This window comes from Hemibagrus wyckioides, linkage group LG20 (assembly GCF_019097595.1).
Source record: "Hemibagrus wyckioides isolate EC202008001 linkage group LG20, SWU_Hwy_1.0, whole genome shotgun sequence".
NCBI classification, from domain to species: Eukaryota; Metazoa; Chordata; class Actinopteri; order Siluriformes; family Bagridae; genus Hemibagrus; species Hemibagrus wyckioides.
Window position 1 is genome coordinate 10,848,552 of NC_080729.1, and position 17,812 is coordinate 10,866,363.

General features: G+C 37.6%; 2 protein-coding genes across 4 annotated transcripts; one reads left to right on the plus strand and one right to left on the minus strand.

Annotated features, from left to right (window-relative positions):
• The first annotated feature begins 91 nt into the window (after positions 1 to 91).
• Positions 92 to 4,337, plus strand: eif4e2 (eukaryotic translation initiation factor 4E family member 2). Its single transcript, XM_058418491.1, has 8 exons — positions 92 to 249; positions 1,542 to 1,653; positions 1,746 to 1,880; positions 2,071 to 2,175; positions 2,307 to 2,459; positions 2,974 to 3,110; positions 3,206 to 3,279; positions 3,469 to 4,337. The coding sequence occupies exons 1-7, from the start codon at positions 230 to 232 to the stop codon at positions 3,252 to 3,254; spliced, it is 711 nt and encodes a 236-aa protein (XP_058274474.1). The 5' UTR covers positions 92 to 229; the 3' UTR covers positions 3,255 to 3,279; positions 3,469 to 4,337.
• Positions 4,338 to 8,222: 3,885 nt separating this feature from the next.
• Positions 8,223 to 17,527, minus strand: LOC131370909 (phospholipid scramblase 2). Of its 3 annotated transcripts, none has more exons than XM_058418490.1 (8): positions 17,228 to 17,524; positions 14,424 to 14,568; positions 13,901 to 13,972; positions 12,039 to 12,231; positions 11,712 to 11,823; positions 9,283 to 9,385; positions 9,043 to 9,101; positions 8,223 to 8,948 (listed from the first exon to the last, which is right to left on the minus strand). In XM_058418490.1, the coding sequence occupies exons 2-8, from the start codon at positions 14,563 to 14,565 to the stop codon at positions 8,922 to 8,924; spliced, it is 708 nt and encodes a 235-aa protein (XP_058274473.1). In that variant the 5' UTR covers positions 14,566 to 14,568; positions 17,228 to 17,524; the 3' UTR covers positions 8,223 to 8,921. The 3 variants fall into 3 exon arrangements, 2 of the variants coding, with proteins under 2 accessions (XP_058274473.1, XP_058274472.1); XM_058418489.1 differs by having other exon boundaries at positions 14,265 to 14,568; positions 17,228 to 17,523; XR_009207471.1 differs by lacking the exon at positions 8,223 to 8,948 and having other exon boundaries at positions 9,078 to 9,101; positions 9,654 to 11,823; positions 14,265 to 14,568; positions 17,228 to 17,527.
• Positions 17,528 to 17,812: the final 285 nt, after the last annotated feature.

Here is a 17,812-nt window from a genome sequence, read left to right on the forward strand (position 1 = left end):
CATTAAATACATTTTAAAAACCTTTGCTTTACTACGATAATAGAAAAAGCAGCATTTCCTATATAAGGGATTTCCCCAGAGGCTTGAATTGGCGCATGCGCAGTCCGCTCGCCACCGACTCAGGATGTTCGTGCTCGCTAAGGCTCTCGTGCGCGCGCCGCTGATGCTGCGGATTTGACGGGTCGGCCGCCGGGACAGCGAGCGGAGGGAGACCGGAACTTAGGAAATAATGAACAACAAATTTGACGCGTGAGTAGACAGTAACCATCAAAACATGCTGCCGTCTTTAAATGAATTACTCTTGTCAGTGCAAATCCTGCGGCTGAAGAACCCCCCGGTAGCTGTTTGTAATGGAGAGGAGTGAGAGGTGTGTCTGCTACACGCGTACAGGTCTACAGCTCAATGGGATGCGTGACAACGACACAAACTTCCATTAACTATTACTGCTACACAAAAAGAAATGTTAACTAGGGGCACGACATAAACATGTGCATAAATAGTCTCAATAGTTAGGCGGCCTCGTAGGCCGCAAATGAATCCCCGGGTTCATCGTGAGAGCCCAGGCGGGGCAAGTTCACTGGAATTCGCCGTGTTCTCTCTGACTCTGCGCTCTCCAGTTAAGCACACACTTTTCACGCTTTCATTCTCGCAAGAGTGTTAATAAGTGTATTTCTTGTACCTTCTCCCGTTTAGACACAACTAAGACAAATCGGCTTGGCTTAAAAGTGAAGCATTCTTTCTTGAATGAGACTTGTGCTGTCATAATAAATGTACAGTAGAGCAGTGCTTCAGAGTGGGGTTATAGTGAAGCATTGGCATGTTGTGATTTTTTTTTCTATTTTGTTACTCGGTATTACCAAATCTCTTCTATTTATTATTAAGTTTGTATAATTATTCTCCAGTTTGACTAGTCATTTGATTCAAATGTGTTTAATACAAACTATAATTCACAAACAAATAGGCCTATACATTCTGGGGGGTTGGGGGGGGGACTAAAGAACTTTCAGAATGTTTTTCATCTGTATAAATCAGATAATAGTTATATTAAATACACACAGAGTCTTGAAATAGTTCTATGAAAACAATAAGGCAGATGGTGAAAAACAGGCTAGAGGTTTAGAATTGTTGCTGTTAAGCAAAATGAACTATAAAGTACTACTTTCATAACCACAGGCCATTTGGAAGAGTTGCAAGAAGGAACTTCTTTCGTAATCCATCGTACAGAATGCATCCTCTGACCTATGACTGGCATTATGTGTTAATCGATAGAGGAATCCTGATTGGTCTTATAAAACCATCATCATGTTTGGTGGACAAAGGTTCTGCATACAAGACGGCCACTGTAAAAATATGGTGGTGGATTTTTATTTATTTATTTATTTTTTGATGCATTGGGTCTCTCTTCTGGCCGTTGTCACAGGGGATCATATGAAATCTGATGGCATCATGAATTCAGGATATTGAACTTTTTTGGATGGTTTTAGAAGGCAGTTGATGCAGGCACAACTGACTTCTCTTTTTTTCCTCTGTGGTCATTGCAGTCTGAAAGATGACGACAGTGGAGATCATGACCAGGACAACAGCTCACCGAAAGATGGTGAGAAGGAAAGAAATGATGATGAGGAAAAGGACCAAAACACTACCAAGAGGAAGGTGTGTATGTTTGTAGTTCATGTTCATGCAGAATAGTTTTGGCTCAGTTTATTTTACTCTTTGGTTTTATGTTTTTCTGCTTTTTGTTCTAGGCTGTGGTTCCTGGCGCAGGGGAACACCCTCTTCAGTATAACTACACATTCTGGTATTCTCGGCGAACCCCAGGCCGACCAGCCAGTACACAGAGCTATGAACAAAACATTAAACAGATCGGCAGCTTTGCTTCGGTTAGTCACACACATTTATTTAAGAGCTAGTCTTAAATGTCTTTTCTATATACATAGTCCCTCTCTCCTTAAAATCTATCTAGTCCATGCAACTATAAACAAAAGCAAACACGCACTCTGTAATGTAATATTAACTCAGTTCAGGTTGTTGTATAATTTCATCACATCTAATATACAGTTTGTGCCACAGGTGGAGCAGTTCTGGAGGTTTTACAGTCACATGATCAGACCAGGTGATCTGACTGGCCACAGCGACTTCCACCTGTTTAAGGAGGGAATCAAGCCCATGTGGGAGGTGTATATGATACTAAAATATATTTAGAGCAAAGGATTTTTAAGGATTTTTTTTATCTTAGATTTTTTTTGTTTTTGTTTTGTTTTATTTCATTTATATGTCTCTCTGTTTTGTTTATTCTCTGTCACTAGGATGATGCTAATAAGAGTGGAGGGAAGTGGATAATTCGGCTTCGGAAAGGTCTAGCCTCACGCTGCTGGGAAAATCTGATCCTGGCCATGCTGGGTGAGCAGTTCATGGTTGGTGAGGAGATCTGTGGAGCTGTTGTCTCTGTCCGCTTCCAGGTACACAGCTTGACTGTCCAATAACTTCATGGGCTTTAATTTTTTGTACAAATCTAGAATTCTGAAGCCTCACACCTATACATTTGAACAGAATTTATAATTAAACTAGAATTTACTCTATAAATTCTGTGTGACTAATCTGGAAGGCATATGTAGGTCTTGATGTGTTGCCTGCATTGAATGCAATTTATTCAGGTAATTCCTCTTTAATCACATACTTTTTTATTAAACCAAACTTTGAAAGTTGAATTATAATTCTAGCCTTTGCCATCTTCTGAGCAAACAACACATTATGAAACAGGTGTTTAGGATTTTATTACATAATTCTTTACATATTTTCTTAGTGGTTTTACTATTCTTGTTGCTTCATCACAAATGAAATATGAGGGAATAATTAGTTGAAATAAGTGATTTGCATTGCTGTAGGGTGATGCCCATAAGAGAAGATGGTTTGATATGTGTGTTTAATATACATGTTTAGTATGTATGTGTGTGTGTGTGTGTGTGTGTCTAGGAGGATATCATATCTATTTGGAACAAAACAGCAAGTGATCAGGCTACTACTGCTCGTATCAGAGACACACTTCGCAGAGTCCTCAACCTGCCACCAAACACCATCATGGAGTACAAAACACACACTGACAGCATCAAGTATGTGGTTACAGATAAATTTTAATTGGAAGATTTTATTTTACATTACAGATATATTTTATATTACATTTGTGTTCATTATTCTGTGTTTTCAGGGCTTGGGAAGATTTCCATGGACTGGTGAATGCTAGTGGTGGCCGCTAGGTCTTTCTCATGGGTAGACGATGGGGTAGGGCATCTGTTTAGCACATTAAATAATCCATCCATCTCCATATAACACTCCAAAAGCAAAACTCCACCATACTTGAACCTATCAGTCTAAAGCTTAACCATTTATATGTAACACCCTGTTAAATTTAATACTGGCAATGTGTTATTTTTCAGTTTCTTATTTAATACAGTGTTCATTTATTTTTAGGTTACCTTCATTGTGGGTGAAGAGGACTTTCCTAGGGCATACAACTCATTTATGAATTAATATTGTTTTTAACGGAAAACAAAAACGGATATTGTCTACTGGAAAGTCCATTTTCCTGGTCGAAATATCTGATCAGCAAAAATGCCCCTGAGAATGAAGGAGGAGTGAAATGACAAGCAACAAATGTTTTTGAATAGTTAAGATAAATTTAAGCTGGGGAAAGAACAAGCCTCAAAAATTGTCGCTACTGTGGTTCTGATGAAGGCTGATTAACAAAACCAATCAAATTGTAATTTGGTACATAATTGTGCTGAAAGTCACATTGACCTCATCTGGCAAGTTATTCAGCTTCACATAACCCACCCTTCTTAGAAAGCAAGTACTTTTATTTGATAATGCCATAAACAGGGTTACATTTTACTATAGTGCAGTATTTTAATTTCAGTGTTAAAGTTTTGTTTTTGAAATTGTAAGAAACAAAAAAAATCTATATTTTCAAAGATTTTTGAAGAGATATATGATGGAATCTGTTCTTGTTCATTTTTTTTGTTGTTTTAAGCTGAATATGTTGAAGCTTTGACTAAAAGATATCACACTGTGCCTGCTTCCCAGAAGCACTCAGCATTCTGTGATTTTGTGTTGGAAAGACATTTTTATGATAATGCTGTCAGCTGAAAAATCTTGATTCTCCTTTACCACAAAGTAGAATCCACCATGAAGAAGAATACCAAATGTGGATTTGGAGATTGGTCATGGTTTGTCTACATCTCTTACATACTGCCTGGATTTGTAAACTTGAGTGTGTTTGAAGTAATGTTTGGATTACAGATGACTGATAGCAATAAAAGTCAAATATGCAGTTGCTGCTACCACTGACTTGTGGAAGTACTTTTGGGAGGGTTTAACATGGAAGAAACACTGAAACCTGTAAGCAACATCTACTTGAAGTCAGATTTGTTCTGCATCTACTCTACTTAAGAACAAGTTACTGAAAACAGTGATTTGAGATTCAGTTATAGACTACTCAAATTTGATTATTGGTTTTATAGCAATTGATTATAGCGATATAAGAATCAATTCTAATAACTACAGTTCAACTCACCATACTAATACAAGTGCACACATAGCTTGTCTTATAGAAACTGTGTCTGTTCCCCGATTAGTGAAAACAAAGAATAAATTCGTTAAAGGCACTCGAAATAACGTAATCACCATAAAACCAAAAATAGGCCAAATAAGCAACCAAAAACTATTTCTAAAGTTTGGGCTTCTCAAAATTAGATCCCTTGCACCTAAAGTACTTAATGTTAATGAAATGATCTCAGATTATAGTCTTGATGCACTCTGCCTTACCGAAACCTGGCTTAGACCAAATGACTACATTGGTCTGAATGAGTCTACTCCATCAGGATATTCCTTTGAGCATGAGCCCCGTCAGACTGGCCATGGAGGTGGTGTTGCAGCTAATATATAACAATTTTCTTACTGTTACTCAGAAAACAGGACCCAGGTTTAACTCATTCGAAGTGCTTATCCTTAATGTTGCACTCACTGACATACATAATAAGTCCCTGCAGTCTCTTGGTCTGGCCACCATGTATAGACCCCCAGTGCCCTATGTTGATTTTCTTAAAGAATATGCACATCTACTGTCAGATTTATTGATTAATTTTGACAAAGTTTTGATTGTAGGAGACTTTAACATTCATGTAGTCGAAGCTAATGATGCTTTAGGACTCGCATTTCCTTTGGGGTTAAACAAAACATTAATAGACCAACTCATCGTTTTAATCATAGATTCAATTATATCACATGGAACAGATGTCACTGATATAGATATTCTACCTCAAAGCAATGATATCACAGACCATCACCTCTTAGTGTACACTCTACCTGTAGAACAAATTAGCCATGTCTCTCTATGTTATCAATTTGGTAGTAATATTAATCCGACCACTAAAGACAGATTCACATTAATCTGTCAGATCTGTCTCAACTTCTTACTAGACCCCTAAATGCAGATGATCTAGATGAAGTGACTAATAGCATAGGCACTATCTTCACCAGCACACTAGACACTATTGCGCCCCATCTGATTAAAAAAGGTCAGAGATAAAACAGCTGCACCATGGTATAATAGTCATACTCATGCCCTCAAGAGAGCAACCTGTAACCACCTGAAACCTGAAAAACCAAATTAGAAGTTTTTAGAATTGCGTACAAAGACAGTATGCCCAGCTATAGACAGCCCTTAAAAGCTGCTATGGCTGAGCACCTGGGCAAACTGATAGCAATAAACCAGAACAATCCCAGATTCTTATTTAGTACAGTGGCTAGACTAACAAAACCTCAGATATCTGGAGAAAGTGTTCCATCACAGTTTAGTAGTGCAGACTTTCTTGAGTTTCTTCACTGAAAAAATTTATAGTATCAGGAACAAAATAATGGATGTTCAACCTCTGACAGCATCCTGTGATCTATTCCAGCCTAAAGCTCCACATCTAAAGCTACAATGTTTCACAGGTATAGGACAGGAAGAGCTGTATAGACTTATCACCATGGCTAATTCAACAATGTGTTTGTTAGATCCAATTCCATCTAGACTGCTGAAAGAAGTGACACATACAGCTGGAGAGCCTCTTCTCAACATTATTAATTCCTCACTATATTTAGGTCATGTCCCTAAACCTCTCAAGTCATTAAGCCTCTTCTTAAAAAACCTAAGTTAGACCCTAATGAAATAACAAACTACAGACTGATTTCAAACCTTCCATTTATATCTAAAATATTAGAAAAGGTGGTGTCTGCTCAATTATGCTCCTTCTTACAGGAAAACAACATCTTAGAAGAATTTCAGTCAGGTTTCAGGCCCCATCATAGTACAGAAACTGCGCTAGTTAAAATCACAAATGACTTGTTTTTAGCTTCGGACCAAGGCTGCATCACAATTTTAGTCTTACTTGATCTTATTGCTGCATTTGACACTATAGATCATAACATTCTTGTAGATCACTTGCAAAATCACACAGGTATTCAGGGACTGGCATTAAAATGGTTTAGATCCTACCTGTCTGATCGATACCATTTTGTAGATTTAAATGGAGAACTGTCTAGTGTAATGCCAGTGAAATATGGGGTCCTGCAAGGATCAGTTTTAAGACCTCTGCTGTTCTCACTATACATGCTTCCCTTAGGTAACATCATTAGAAGACATGGGATTAGTTTCCATTGTTATGCCGATGATACCCAGTTATATATCTCATCAAAACCAGATGAAATATCTAAATTGTCCAGATTAACTGAGTGTGTCAAAGATATAAAGGATTGGATGACTGATAATTTTCTATTACTAAATCCAGATAAGACAGAGATATTACTTATTGGTCCAAAAACCAGTACACAAACAAAATCTCAAAATTCAGCTTGCATGTAGAAGGATGTACTGTTACTACTAGCTGGACAGTGAAAGACCTGGGCGTAATATCGACAGCAACTTGTCCTTTGAAAATCATATTCCAATATTACAAAAATGGCCTTCTTCCACCTTAGAAATATTGCCAAGCTTAGGAACATTGTATCTGATGCAGAAAGTTCATGCATTCATGACCTCCAGACTGGACTATTGTAACGCATTTACTAGGTGGTTGTCCTGCATCTTCAATAAAGAAGCTACAGTTAGTCCAGAATGCAGCCACCAGAGTTCTTACCAGGTCAAGAAAATATGATCATATAATCCCAATATTATCATCCCTGCACTGGCTACCTGTTAAGTTTAGAATTGATTACAAACTAGCACTACTTACGTACAAGGCACTAAATGGTTTAGCTCCCACGTATTGAACCAGTCTTCTAACACATCACAATCCACCATGCTCTTTAAGATCACAAAACTCTGGACTTCTGGTAGTTCCCAGAATATTAAAGTCTACAAAAGGGGGAAGAGTGTTTTCGTATTTAGCTCCTAAGGTTTGGAATAGCCTTCCTGACAGTGTTCAGGGCTCAGACACAGTCTTAAAAGTAGATTAAAGACATATCTCTTCATCCCATAATCTCGTACTCCAGTACATCTGATTAAATGCACATTATCATCTAGTTCTGCTAATATAATGAACAGCATATAATGAACCTACACTAATTCCTTTCCACCTGTTCCTTTTTCTACCCATCCCGAGGCATCTGGAGATTGTGCCAGCTCCAGTAGACAGAGGCCAACCCTGTGAGGATCCTGAGGCATCCAGAGATGGACCAACTTCAGCTGGATTATGCTTCGTGAGGATTTGGGTATATCTAAGCAACGCTGGCAGCCCTATGTGGACTTCGAGGATGACAACAACCTCCTAATTAATACACACACTAACACTCTACATATGCTGTATCACACTGTACATATCTGCAGAAAGGACATTGTTCATATCATACTCTTCAATGTTTAGAATAATTTATAATCACACTCTCCGGTGTCACCCAAATGAGGATGGGTTTCCCTTTTGAGTCTGTTTCCTTTCAAGGTTTCTTCCTCATACCATCTAAGGGAGTTTTTCCTTGCACCAGTCGCCACAGGCTTGCTCACTAAGGATGATTTTGTCTAATATCTAGGACTTTTTACACTATGTTTTTATTTCCTATGTTCTGTAAAGCTGTTTTGAGACAATGTTCATTGTTAAAAGCGCTATACAAATAAAAATTTAATTGAATTGAACTGAAAGAATCACAGGAAGCATGTAAAATAATGAAAGTCTGGTTATTTATCCCAAAAGAATTGTCATAAGTGTGAGAGTGGGAAAAAAAAGGTAAATGTAACTAATGGTGAGGGAGTCAAAGAAAAACCTTGAAATCACAGTTTATTAATTGTTTCATTCAGTTCACAAATATGTTCTAAAACTAATATTGAAATGGCCAGTAACTACAGAATATCCCATGGTGCATCCCATGTGTTCCACACGCACCACTCCATAGCATGCGTGGGCTTGTCTATTAATGTCCGTATACAGAAACATGTCTATTATTGGGCTTTAGTGTTATTTACTGTTATTCACTTTAATCAGTGTTATGCAGTATATAATGCTAATATAATGAATAGTGTCTGTTATGAAATATTTTGCCAAAACTATTCTATTTCATTGTCAGAGCCTAGAATATTGGTGTTAATTAATAGTGCAGATAATTGTATATTTTAAAAAAGATGATGGTTCAAACAGTATCTGCATTAAACATAATCCAAGCAATAAAAATTCAATGCAGAGCCATTGTTAATAAAAACATTTGTTAAATGAGTATAAACATAAGTATTGCTGCATTTTACTGTGGTATTACTCCAGAAATATATTTTATTCATATCAAGATTACTCTTATTACCTCCAGTATTTCAAAGTTGTATACAGTCTTTACAGTAGCTGACATGTTTTAGATGTCTGCAGCTCATTGATGCTGGTTTTCAAATGTTCTCTTTTGTTTCAGCTCATTTCAAAAAACATATAATTCTGGAAAAATAAAACATGATATTTAGTTCTCTCATATAATGCTAAAATTAAATTGAATATTTGATTCAGATTTTAATTTCAATTTGAAACTTACCAGAAGAAATGTACCTGCTAGAAGTAACACTTTGGTATTCACATTCATGTTCTGAGAAACTAAGGGAAGAACAGAATCAGTAGATGACATTAGTCTGAAGGCCATTAAACCAATCTGTCTGTAAAAAAACAAACAAACGAAAAAAACTCTGGGAGCCAAAATCAGTGTGTTTACCAGAAAGCCAATCATTCAAATTTTGGCACGTGCAACACTTTAGATAAATTGGGGATTGTGTCTCACCATCCAACCCAAAATGTTCATGGTCCATGTTGCAGCTTTCAACATTGTAGCCTGGCCACTTTTTCCATATTGTCCCAATGTGATCACCGATCATGGAGACAACCTAAGATTTCAATGAAAAGTCAGAAGTGAAATCTTTTCCAACACTGAAACATGGTACATAAAAGCTAGGGAATCCATCTAATAGAATGACAGATCACTGAGGCAGGCTGGTTTATTTTGGAAAAGAGAATTAAAGAGAAGAGATCTACTTGTGACATTTTGTGAAGTGAAGATGAAGGGTTCACTACTCAACTGTAGGGTTCCACATTAATCCCCTCAAAAGCACTGTTCAAGGGATCAACACACTGTTAAGGGTTCTATCAGGTTACCTGTCTACATGCTTTAGTTTCAAATCTGCTCCTAAAGGTTCCATTCCAACCTTTCCAGCAAAAGCGAGCTGTGTTCAGTTCCATTGGAAGATTTGTAGATGTACAGGAGCATGTTTGTGGAAATGTGTCTTAATTCTGACCTACAAAACTGAGACCAAAGCTTTAGTCATCACAGCTGTGCATGGTCAAATCTTACATGAGATCAATAAATCTTTATGTTTATGAAAGTTTGTGTGTTTATGACACTTGCACCAACAGTTTTATTATCCTTATTTCATGCCATATCAGATTTAAATTATAGGCATTTTTTTTTTCAAATTTACATTTTAGCATACAATTGAACAACCTTAAAATCATTTGCTTTGCAGTTAATCAAAAGTAATGTCAGTAATTAATATAGCTAATTTTGTAATTAGGTAATAGTTTTGAGATTTATTGTCATTTTCTACAGCCCCCTCTAAAAGTACTAGATTGGCAAAGGTTTAGGCTTACTGTAGATTACGCCCAGTGTGAGAGGGGTCTTAACTGCCTGCTTCAGGGTCCTGGAAAGGTGGCAGATTGCAGCCATTCACTAATCGCAAATGACATTCTGCAGTCTGTTTTTATCCTTGGCAGTGGAAGCAGCATACCAAATGTTGATGAAAGAGGTGAGTATGGACTCAATAATTGGAGGTGTAGAAGTACATCATCAATGCCTTTGGTAGGTTGAACTTCTTTAGCCGCTGCAGGATTTACATTTGCTGGTGCGCTTTGTAATAAAACAGTTAATGTGCAGCACTCACTTGAGATCCTGGGTGATGATTCCTAGGAAGCTGAAGAAGTCCTTAGTATTGACTAGGGAATCACACAGGATGATGGGTGCGGACAGGGTTGGGCTCTTCCTAATGTCTACAACCATCTCCACTGTTCTCACAGCTTTGAGCTTCAGGTTGTTAGGACTGCACCAGGTCACAAGTTGGTCTGTAGGTAGACTCATCTACTTCAGAGATGAGCTCAATGAGGGTGATGTTGTTTCGCAAACTTCAGTATTTTGACAGATTGGCGAGTTGCAGCTGTTGGTGCACAGGGAGAAGAGTAGAGGAGAAAGAACACAGCTTTGGGGGGAACCAGTACTTATGGTCCAGGAGTCAGAGACATGTTTTCCCAGAATCACATGCTGCCTCCTGTCAATCAAGAAGTCTGTGATCCACCTACAGGTGGATTCAGACACACTCAGCTTGGAGAACTTGTCCTATAGCAGAGCTGGAATGATTGTATGATGTGGACATGTGGACATACTGTAGAGGACCATGTTAATTTTGTCATCTAGAATTTCATCCTCTTTATTACACCATGAACAAAATAGTGAAATAGTCTCAGCACGAGTATGCATGTATATTTAAAAAAGCACTTTGAGCTTGTCTAGAGCTTTGCAGGAATCTCCAAGGATGGCAGCCACATGACAATAGTATTAATATTACGTACTATGTGTCAGTATTATTGAAGGGTGAATACAAGCAGACCAGATCATGGAATCGCAGTTATGTATGTAACTAGTGTTTACATAACTACCTGCAGATGAGGTTGGAAAGTGGTTCGGTTTTCTACCTGAAAAAGCAACACTATATGGGCAAAAATATGTAAACACTTTACAATAAAACCTCTATGAAGGTCTTTGTAAAACTGTTGCTGCAAAGTTGTAAGCAATGAATTGTCTAAAATGTTTTTGTACATTTGGCTAGCCCAAACCTGTTCCAGTATGACAATGCCTTTGTACACTAAGCAAGATCCATAAAGACATGGTTTGCCAAGTTTGATGTGGAAGAACTCCTGACCTCAATCTCACTGAACATCATTGGGATGAATTGGAATGATGGACACCAGGCTTGTTCATGTGTTTGTTTTCTTGATTTGTTGTTATACAACTGTTTTATGATTTATACTTAGATTCATTCTTCATTCCATGGGTTTAAAACTTGAATTATTTCCAGCTATATATATAAAACCTTCACCGAAAAGAGTAAAGAAGAGATAATCCAGATAAGAAGGTTTGATTTGACCTAGTATGAGACATCTGACCTGAAACTCCTGGTCAGAGAGGCAACGGATCGGACAGCAGGAGCCTTGTATCCATAAGAAGGGAGAGTCTGCAGAGTCACACACCTCAAAGTATGGTGTGAACATACTCCACCTGGCAAATGTGAAAGTCATGTCATACACAGTCACATTAAAATTTCTGTAGGTGACACCAAAATGATCCAATATAATACTAACTGCATGAATTTGTGTCAACAAAATTATGGTTTTGGAGTGAAATGTTCAAAACACAGGTATAAACATACCTCAGGCCATATAGTATATGTACATTGTGTATAATTCTATATCCTGAAATGTCTGTGTGTGTACCTCTGGTGGACAGTGCCAATGAGCTCCCCCTGGGCTGTGTAAGCCCTCATCTCCATCAGGCAGCAGCCTAGACAGCACATATCTGCTCTAAGTGGCCTTTCAAATACAAACATCTTCTGACGATCCTGGTCAAAACCCTGCAAAGTGCAGGTGCGAGCAGGCCCACAGCACTGCATACAAACACAAGAGCTCTCTGAAAGACACAAAATATGAAATATTTATAATATACTGAATTATATAAACAGCCACTAGCCACTTTAATTGGAAATCCTGTACCCCCGCGAAATCATGCAATTATCCAATCAGCCAATCATGTGGCAACAGCACAATGCATAAAAATCATGCAGATACAGGTCAGGAGATTCAGTTAACATTCACATGAAGCATCAGAATCAAGAAAAAAAAAAGTGATCTTATAAATCAACTATGGCATGGTTGTTAGTGCTAGAGAGATTTCAGGATATCTCAGAAACTGTTGATCTCTTGGGATTTTCCCACACACATTCTCTAGAATTTACACAGAATGGTGCAAAAAACATGCAATGAGAGATAATCTAGTGGGTGGAAATGCTGACGCTCTTAATGTGAAAGGTCAAAGAAAATGGCCAGAATGGTGACAAGCTGACAAGAAATTGAATAACCACTCAACAACTATGGCAAAGAGAAAAGCATCTGAGAGAAACACACCAAAGAACAAGAATCGCCTGGCTTTTTACAAGAAACTATATATGTTTCATTGATTATATTATTTGAAGTTGATCAAGTCTAGGTTTACATTAGTTAGTTAGTCATCTTGTACATAAAGTAACACCCCTTAGGAGAATAAGTAGAATACAAATGTTTTTACAGGATTTTACAGGAATTTTCATCAATACCAAATATCTTTTGTAAATGCGTATGTAAATGATTTAAAAATTCATCTGTTTGTATCCAGCTAAATAAATATGTATACTTTTTGTTTGCTTGTTTGTTTGTGGGTTTTTATTTGTTTTTAGAAAGCTTGCTAGCTTCAGTGACTGGGATCCTGTAGTCGCAAATAACACACACACACTCACATACACAAAAATGAAGAATTACAACAAACACCCAAAATGTTCAGTCCCAATAAACTGCAGAAGCATTACGCTTCTCTTTCTTCATCTTTTCTGGGAAATGGGAAAGTTAACTGGGAAAGTTAACCATGACATGCATTCTGCATTATATACATATTATACTAATAGGTGATTTGGTTTTTGGATTGATTATTTATTTTTTTGAATATTCAGTGCATGTATTTTAATGACACCCCAACCATTTCAGCAGAAATGCCAAGCAGGAAACATATTTTACTTGCTCTTTCTGTAACCCAGGACAAGGGACAACAAGGGACCTTAATTACAATGCTGTCAGGAACAGCTGGACAGTTCCCTGCCAGGCCTGGAGAGGGTGCCTGCAGATTATTCTGTGAAGCCTGCTTTATTGTTTGTATTTTGTGTTTCACGCCTTTCCTATTGTTCTCGTTCCCGCCGTGTCACCTGTTCCCCATTAGTCTTAATGTTGTGCCCTATAAATAGGGATCATTTTGTACCTGTCTTTGTCGGTCATTGTTCTAAGTTCGTTGTTTAGGTCAGGTTTCTGTTATGTCTTAGTTATTAAGTTCGTCTTCCCCATGTCTTGTGTTCATGTTAATAAAGCAGCGCTTGTCTGAATCCCACAAATGGGTCTGTCTCCATGGCGTGCAGGCACGCACACCACCATGGAGGTCCGGGTTCGCGCCTCACACGGGGTGGGGGCGCCTGCATGTTACATTTAGTACTACTAACTACTACAATTCATATGTTATTTCCTTAACATGAAAAGTAAATGGGAAATTTCATGTCTACCTTCCACAGCCAGAAAGAGTTGCTTGGTTTCTGCAGCAATACTGTACATCCTGCGGTAAATGCACTGAGGACCTGGTACACAAAGTGAGAGTTTGAGTAAGAATTTATGTCTCTAGGAATATTTCATTATTTGTCAGAAACTAAGTACAAAATTTTACACAGCTGAATCCTATTTCATATACCTTTAACCTGTCTGAGTGTGACTAAAACTATATTGTGAATATAGTTACCCAGTTATGAACTTATGTATCTTAGGTTTAGGAACTATCACAGCTCTTAGTACTAGCAGTAAACAGATAATAGCAATGTATTAGTCACTAGTATTACGCCCCTATTGCTTCCATGTTTTGCCCACATGACTTACCCTGAAGCTCAGGTATAGCAGTTATGTGTATTTGGTTGACTGTTCTCAGAGCAGCCAGACCTGCCGGTAGTGTCTCTGTGGCCCACTGCTCTCCTTTTTGCCTATTTGTGTCCAAGTGTGAAGCCTCAAATGTGGGTGATAGATGCCCATAGAGGGAACCTTGTGTTGGTGCTGGAGTAGCAATGAGGTCCTGGGGGTTCATGGAGGTACTCCACCTCTGGTGGAAAGCTCTGAAAAGCATCTCAATGTGTTTTTCTCTTTCCAGACCATAGGGTAAAGGCTGGGCTGTTATAGTGGACATGACCTGAGATAGAGAAAGAGAGAGATAGATGTTATTACAGTGTGAGAATCTTTGTTGCTACCAATTAACTTAAAACCCACTATTATAGCACATGCATTGGGATCTACAAATATGCCTACTTCCCTGAACTCTCACCAACCCCAGCAGGCCTTGTTATTTGCTTGCTATGATTGCATATGCTTAAATGAACCCACTAAGAACACCAAGACAGACTCTCTGTCTCATCTATACCCAAAAAATAAAACCCAGATGAGCTCACCAATACAAGCTCCTTCTGCATGTACACCAGACAGAAGTCATGTACCAGCTAACCCAAGCAGTGTACACAACCTCAACCACAGAACATCCAGACATGCACAGGATGTACCACCTGTTGAAAGTGAAGTATAAATGGCCCAATACGGTAAAGGACATCCACAGATTCATCGTCATGTACTTCTTATGCACAAGCCAAGGTGCCATGCATTCTCCTAGCTGGTAAACTTGTGCCTCTAGCGACCATGTTCTCACCTCACCATAGACTTCATTACAGACCTCCCTGAATCACGATGTACCATTGTGATTATGAACATCATAGAATGGTTCTTGAAATCCTTAGGTTTTGTACCACTTACTGATTTACCAGCATCCAATATCCTTTATACATTCCTTAACTATTCTCTGTGCTGTGATGAGGCCAGTGTTTTCTACAATGTTTTCTAGGATATTGGAGGTAAAGATGAGTTTTGATATTGCTCTATAGTTGGATAGCTGAGAGGGGTTGAGGTCAGTTTTCTTAATCATGGTTGGATAACTGCTTGTTTAAAAGATCTAGGTACATAGCCACTTGTTCTTTTAGAAGAAATTCAATTGCTTCTGGTATTATCTGTTTGGAAAAATATATAGGTATGGGCTCTAGTACATTTGATTTTAATGAGGAAATTCATTAAATTAATTTGTGAGGGATGTGGTAGCTGACTGATTAAGGTGTTGCACTACTGTTCGGAAGGTTGTGAGTTCAAATCTCCACCAAGCTACCACTGCTATCTTCTTGAGCAAGGCCCTAAACCCTCAGTTGCTTACTTGTATAAAAGCTCTCCTTCCATTCTGTTTGAAATACTATGAATTTAATTGTTATACCAGGGTGCTAGTTTTTTTTTTATTTATTTATTTTTATCTCTGATGATATTACTTTTAAGTGGAACTACATTAAGTGTAGCGAAACACTGATTCTAAGCATTCAGTTGCCTGAAAAAGATCTATCTAACCCGTAATTAATCTCCAGAAATTAATGTTTGTCTAAGATGAACTCACAAAGGAATTCAGAATATGGCCCAGGATGTCTGTAAATTATAATTAGCAGAATTACCTGGGTAAATGGTCCTCGTTGCAGATGGAAGGTGCTGGCTGAATTCACTATTATCTATTTTTATGCTAATCAGTTTGCTAAAACAAATTTTCTGAGTGTTTCTACATTTTTATTTAGCTTGAGTAACAGACATGGGCACAATATTATGTCCCAGTATCAACCTGGATGATGACTTATTGCAGCTAGAAGATGGTCAGTTCAGCTTGCTTGACTATTTCCTGACCCTAGCTCTGGATTGTCGTTGATTAATTAGACCTATTTTTAGACAATTATCAGTCCTGCAAGAATTAAGAGCAGCAGCATCCTGATTTAACAGGCCATTCTTGCCCTCAAAACTGCTCCAATTATCTATAAAGCCCACATTGTTTTCAGAGCACTACCTGGACTTAGCAGTCCAACAACCATAAGCTACTGTAAGCTACATCTTTACACCGCATTGGGATGAGGTCAGAGCATGTTATTGCAACATGCATTCCATTTGCTAATTTGCACACCTCTGCAGTTACTTTTATTAACACATTTATTAAAAGCATACTACATGAAACTGGGTGATAAGGTGAAAGTAAAAAAAGACAATAAACAAAATTGGCAGCACAAAAGTATTAATGAAAAATAAAACTAAAAATGGTATAAAATGGTGTGGCACTGGCGAGAAACTCAAGGCAAACACTTTGAAACCAGTAACTTGACAGACAGCCATACCAGAGCATCAACTGCTGTCAACATAGTAGCAAGTTACTAGTTTGTATGCTCAGTACATTCCTCAAGACTCATCAACTATCCACTTGTCCTCTTCCTATGGAGAAGTATATTCATTCACTTTATAATGGAGCATAGAATTAATCTGATTAGTTGAAGTTGCCCACATTAAAAAAATATTATGAAGCTTCATTGCAATGTAATACATTGTAAAGCTTCTTCAGCTTTAGCCATATACACAAAGATTGAATATATGACAATAGAATGAATACTTTATCTGGAGTGTCTCAAAGCACCCTAAATTTGCATATAATAAAGAACTGACTAATATCTTGCTTAATAAGAATTACAAAATAACAAATTAGGTCATATAGCAGTCATATAATAAATTTGACTGTTTTCCCATTGGTTAATTTCTAATGCATATTATATATATAACTATGTCATGTATCTAACTATCCAAGACCAAAATCAAAGTGACTAATTTGTAAGACAAATGTCTTTAGTTATTTACAGAATCTGTGAAGCAGTTAAAAGTGCTACTCTGAGTGATGATCCTTTCCTGTGGGTTCTGTTGATAAATATGAATGCAAATTTCAGAAAGCTTATCTTTACCTTTTTTCTCTTGATTGTGAAGTTTCTAGGAAATCCTTAAAGCCTGCAGGTTGTGTGAATGTAAGCATACACTTGCTCTTTTCTGCTTCTTCTCTACTTGTTATACCACCCTCCTGGCCCCCTCCCTAATGCCAGGATGTGCTCTTTGTTGTACACCACTCATCCATGTAATTCAGATCCTCCTCAAGACACACACAAAGAATTCCTCTGACTACCAATACTGTGATACCACTGATTAATTATTAACATTGTTAATAGGTATTCTGTAATTACTGATTAATAATACTATTACATTATCTAGATCTGTGTTTTACCCCAAGGTCACCACTGATTTGACATAAAAAATATTCAAAAACTACAGTTCATTTTATTCAAACCATGCTAAACACACACATATCATTTGTATCAAATTGTTTGTTACTAAGATAAGGACAGTCATAGAAAAAAATGGTTTACTTTGTTAGGCTCTGAAGAGACTCATCCTAAACAATAGCTCCATGGAATAAACAGAGATATTGTTGTCCAGTCAATGATGAATCAAAATAAATTTAGAACCAGCGCAAAGCTGCTCTTTGTGGATTTAAG

What these genes read in the sequence shown, in the direction of transcription:
- eif4e2 (XM_058418491.1), top strand. Translation starts at nt 230, where the DNA reads ATGAACAACAAATTTGACGC. An exon ending in ATGAACAACAAATTTGACGC is followed by an intron (nt 250 to 1,541) that starts GTGAGTAGACAG and finishes TGGTCATTGCAG; the next exon opens with TCTGAAAGATGACGACAGTG. An exon ending in TTGTCTCTGTCCGCTTCCAG is followed by an intron (nt 2,460 to 2,973) that starts GTACACAGCTTG and finishes GTGTGTGTCTAG; the next exon opens with GAGGATATCATATCTATTTG.
- LOC131370909 (XM_058418489.1), bottom strand. Translation starts at nt 14,565, where the DNA reads ATGTCCACTATAACAGCCCAGCCTTTACCCTATGGTCTGGAAAGAGAA. An exon ending in TGCTATACCTGAGCTTCAGG is followed by an intron (nt 13,973 to 14,264) that starts GTAAGTCATGTG and finishes TTTGTGTACCAG; the next exon opens with GTCCTCAGTGCATTTACCGC. An exon ending in TAGCAGGTACATTTCTTCTG is followed by an intron (nt 8,949 to 9,042) that starts GTAAGTTTCAAA and finishes TTATTTTTCCAG; the next exon opens with AATTATATGTTTTTTGAAAT.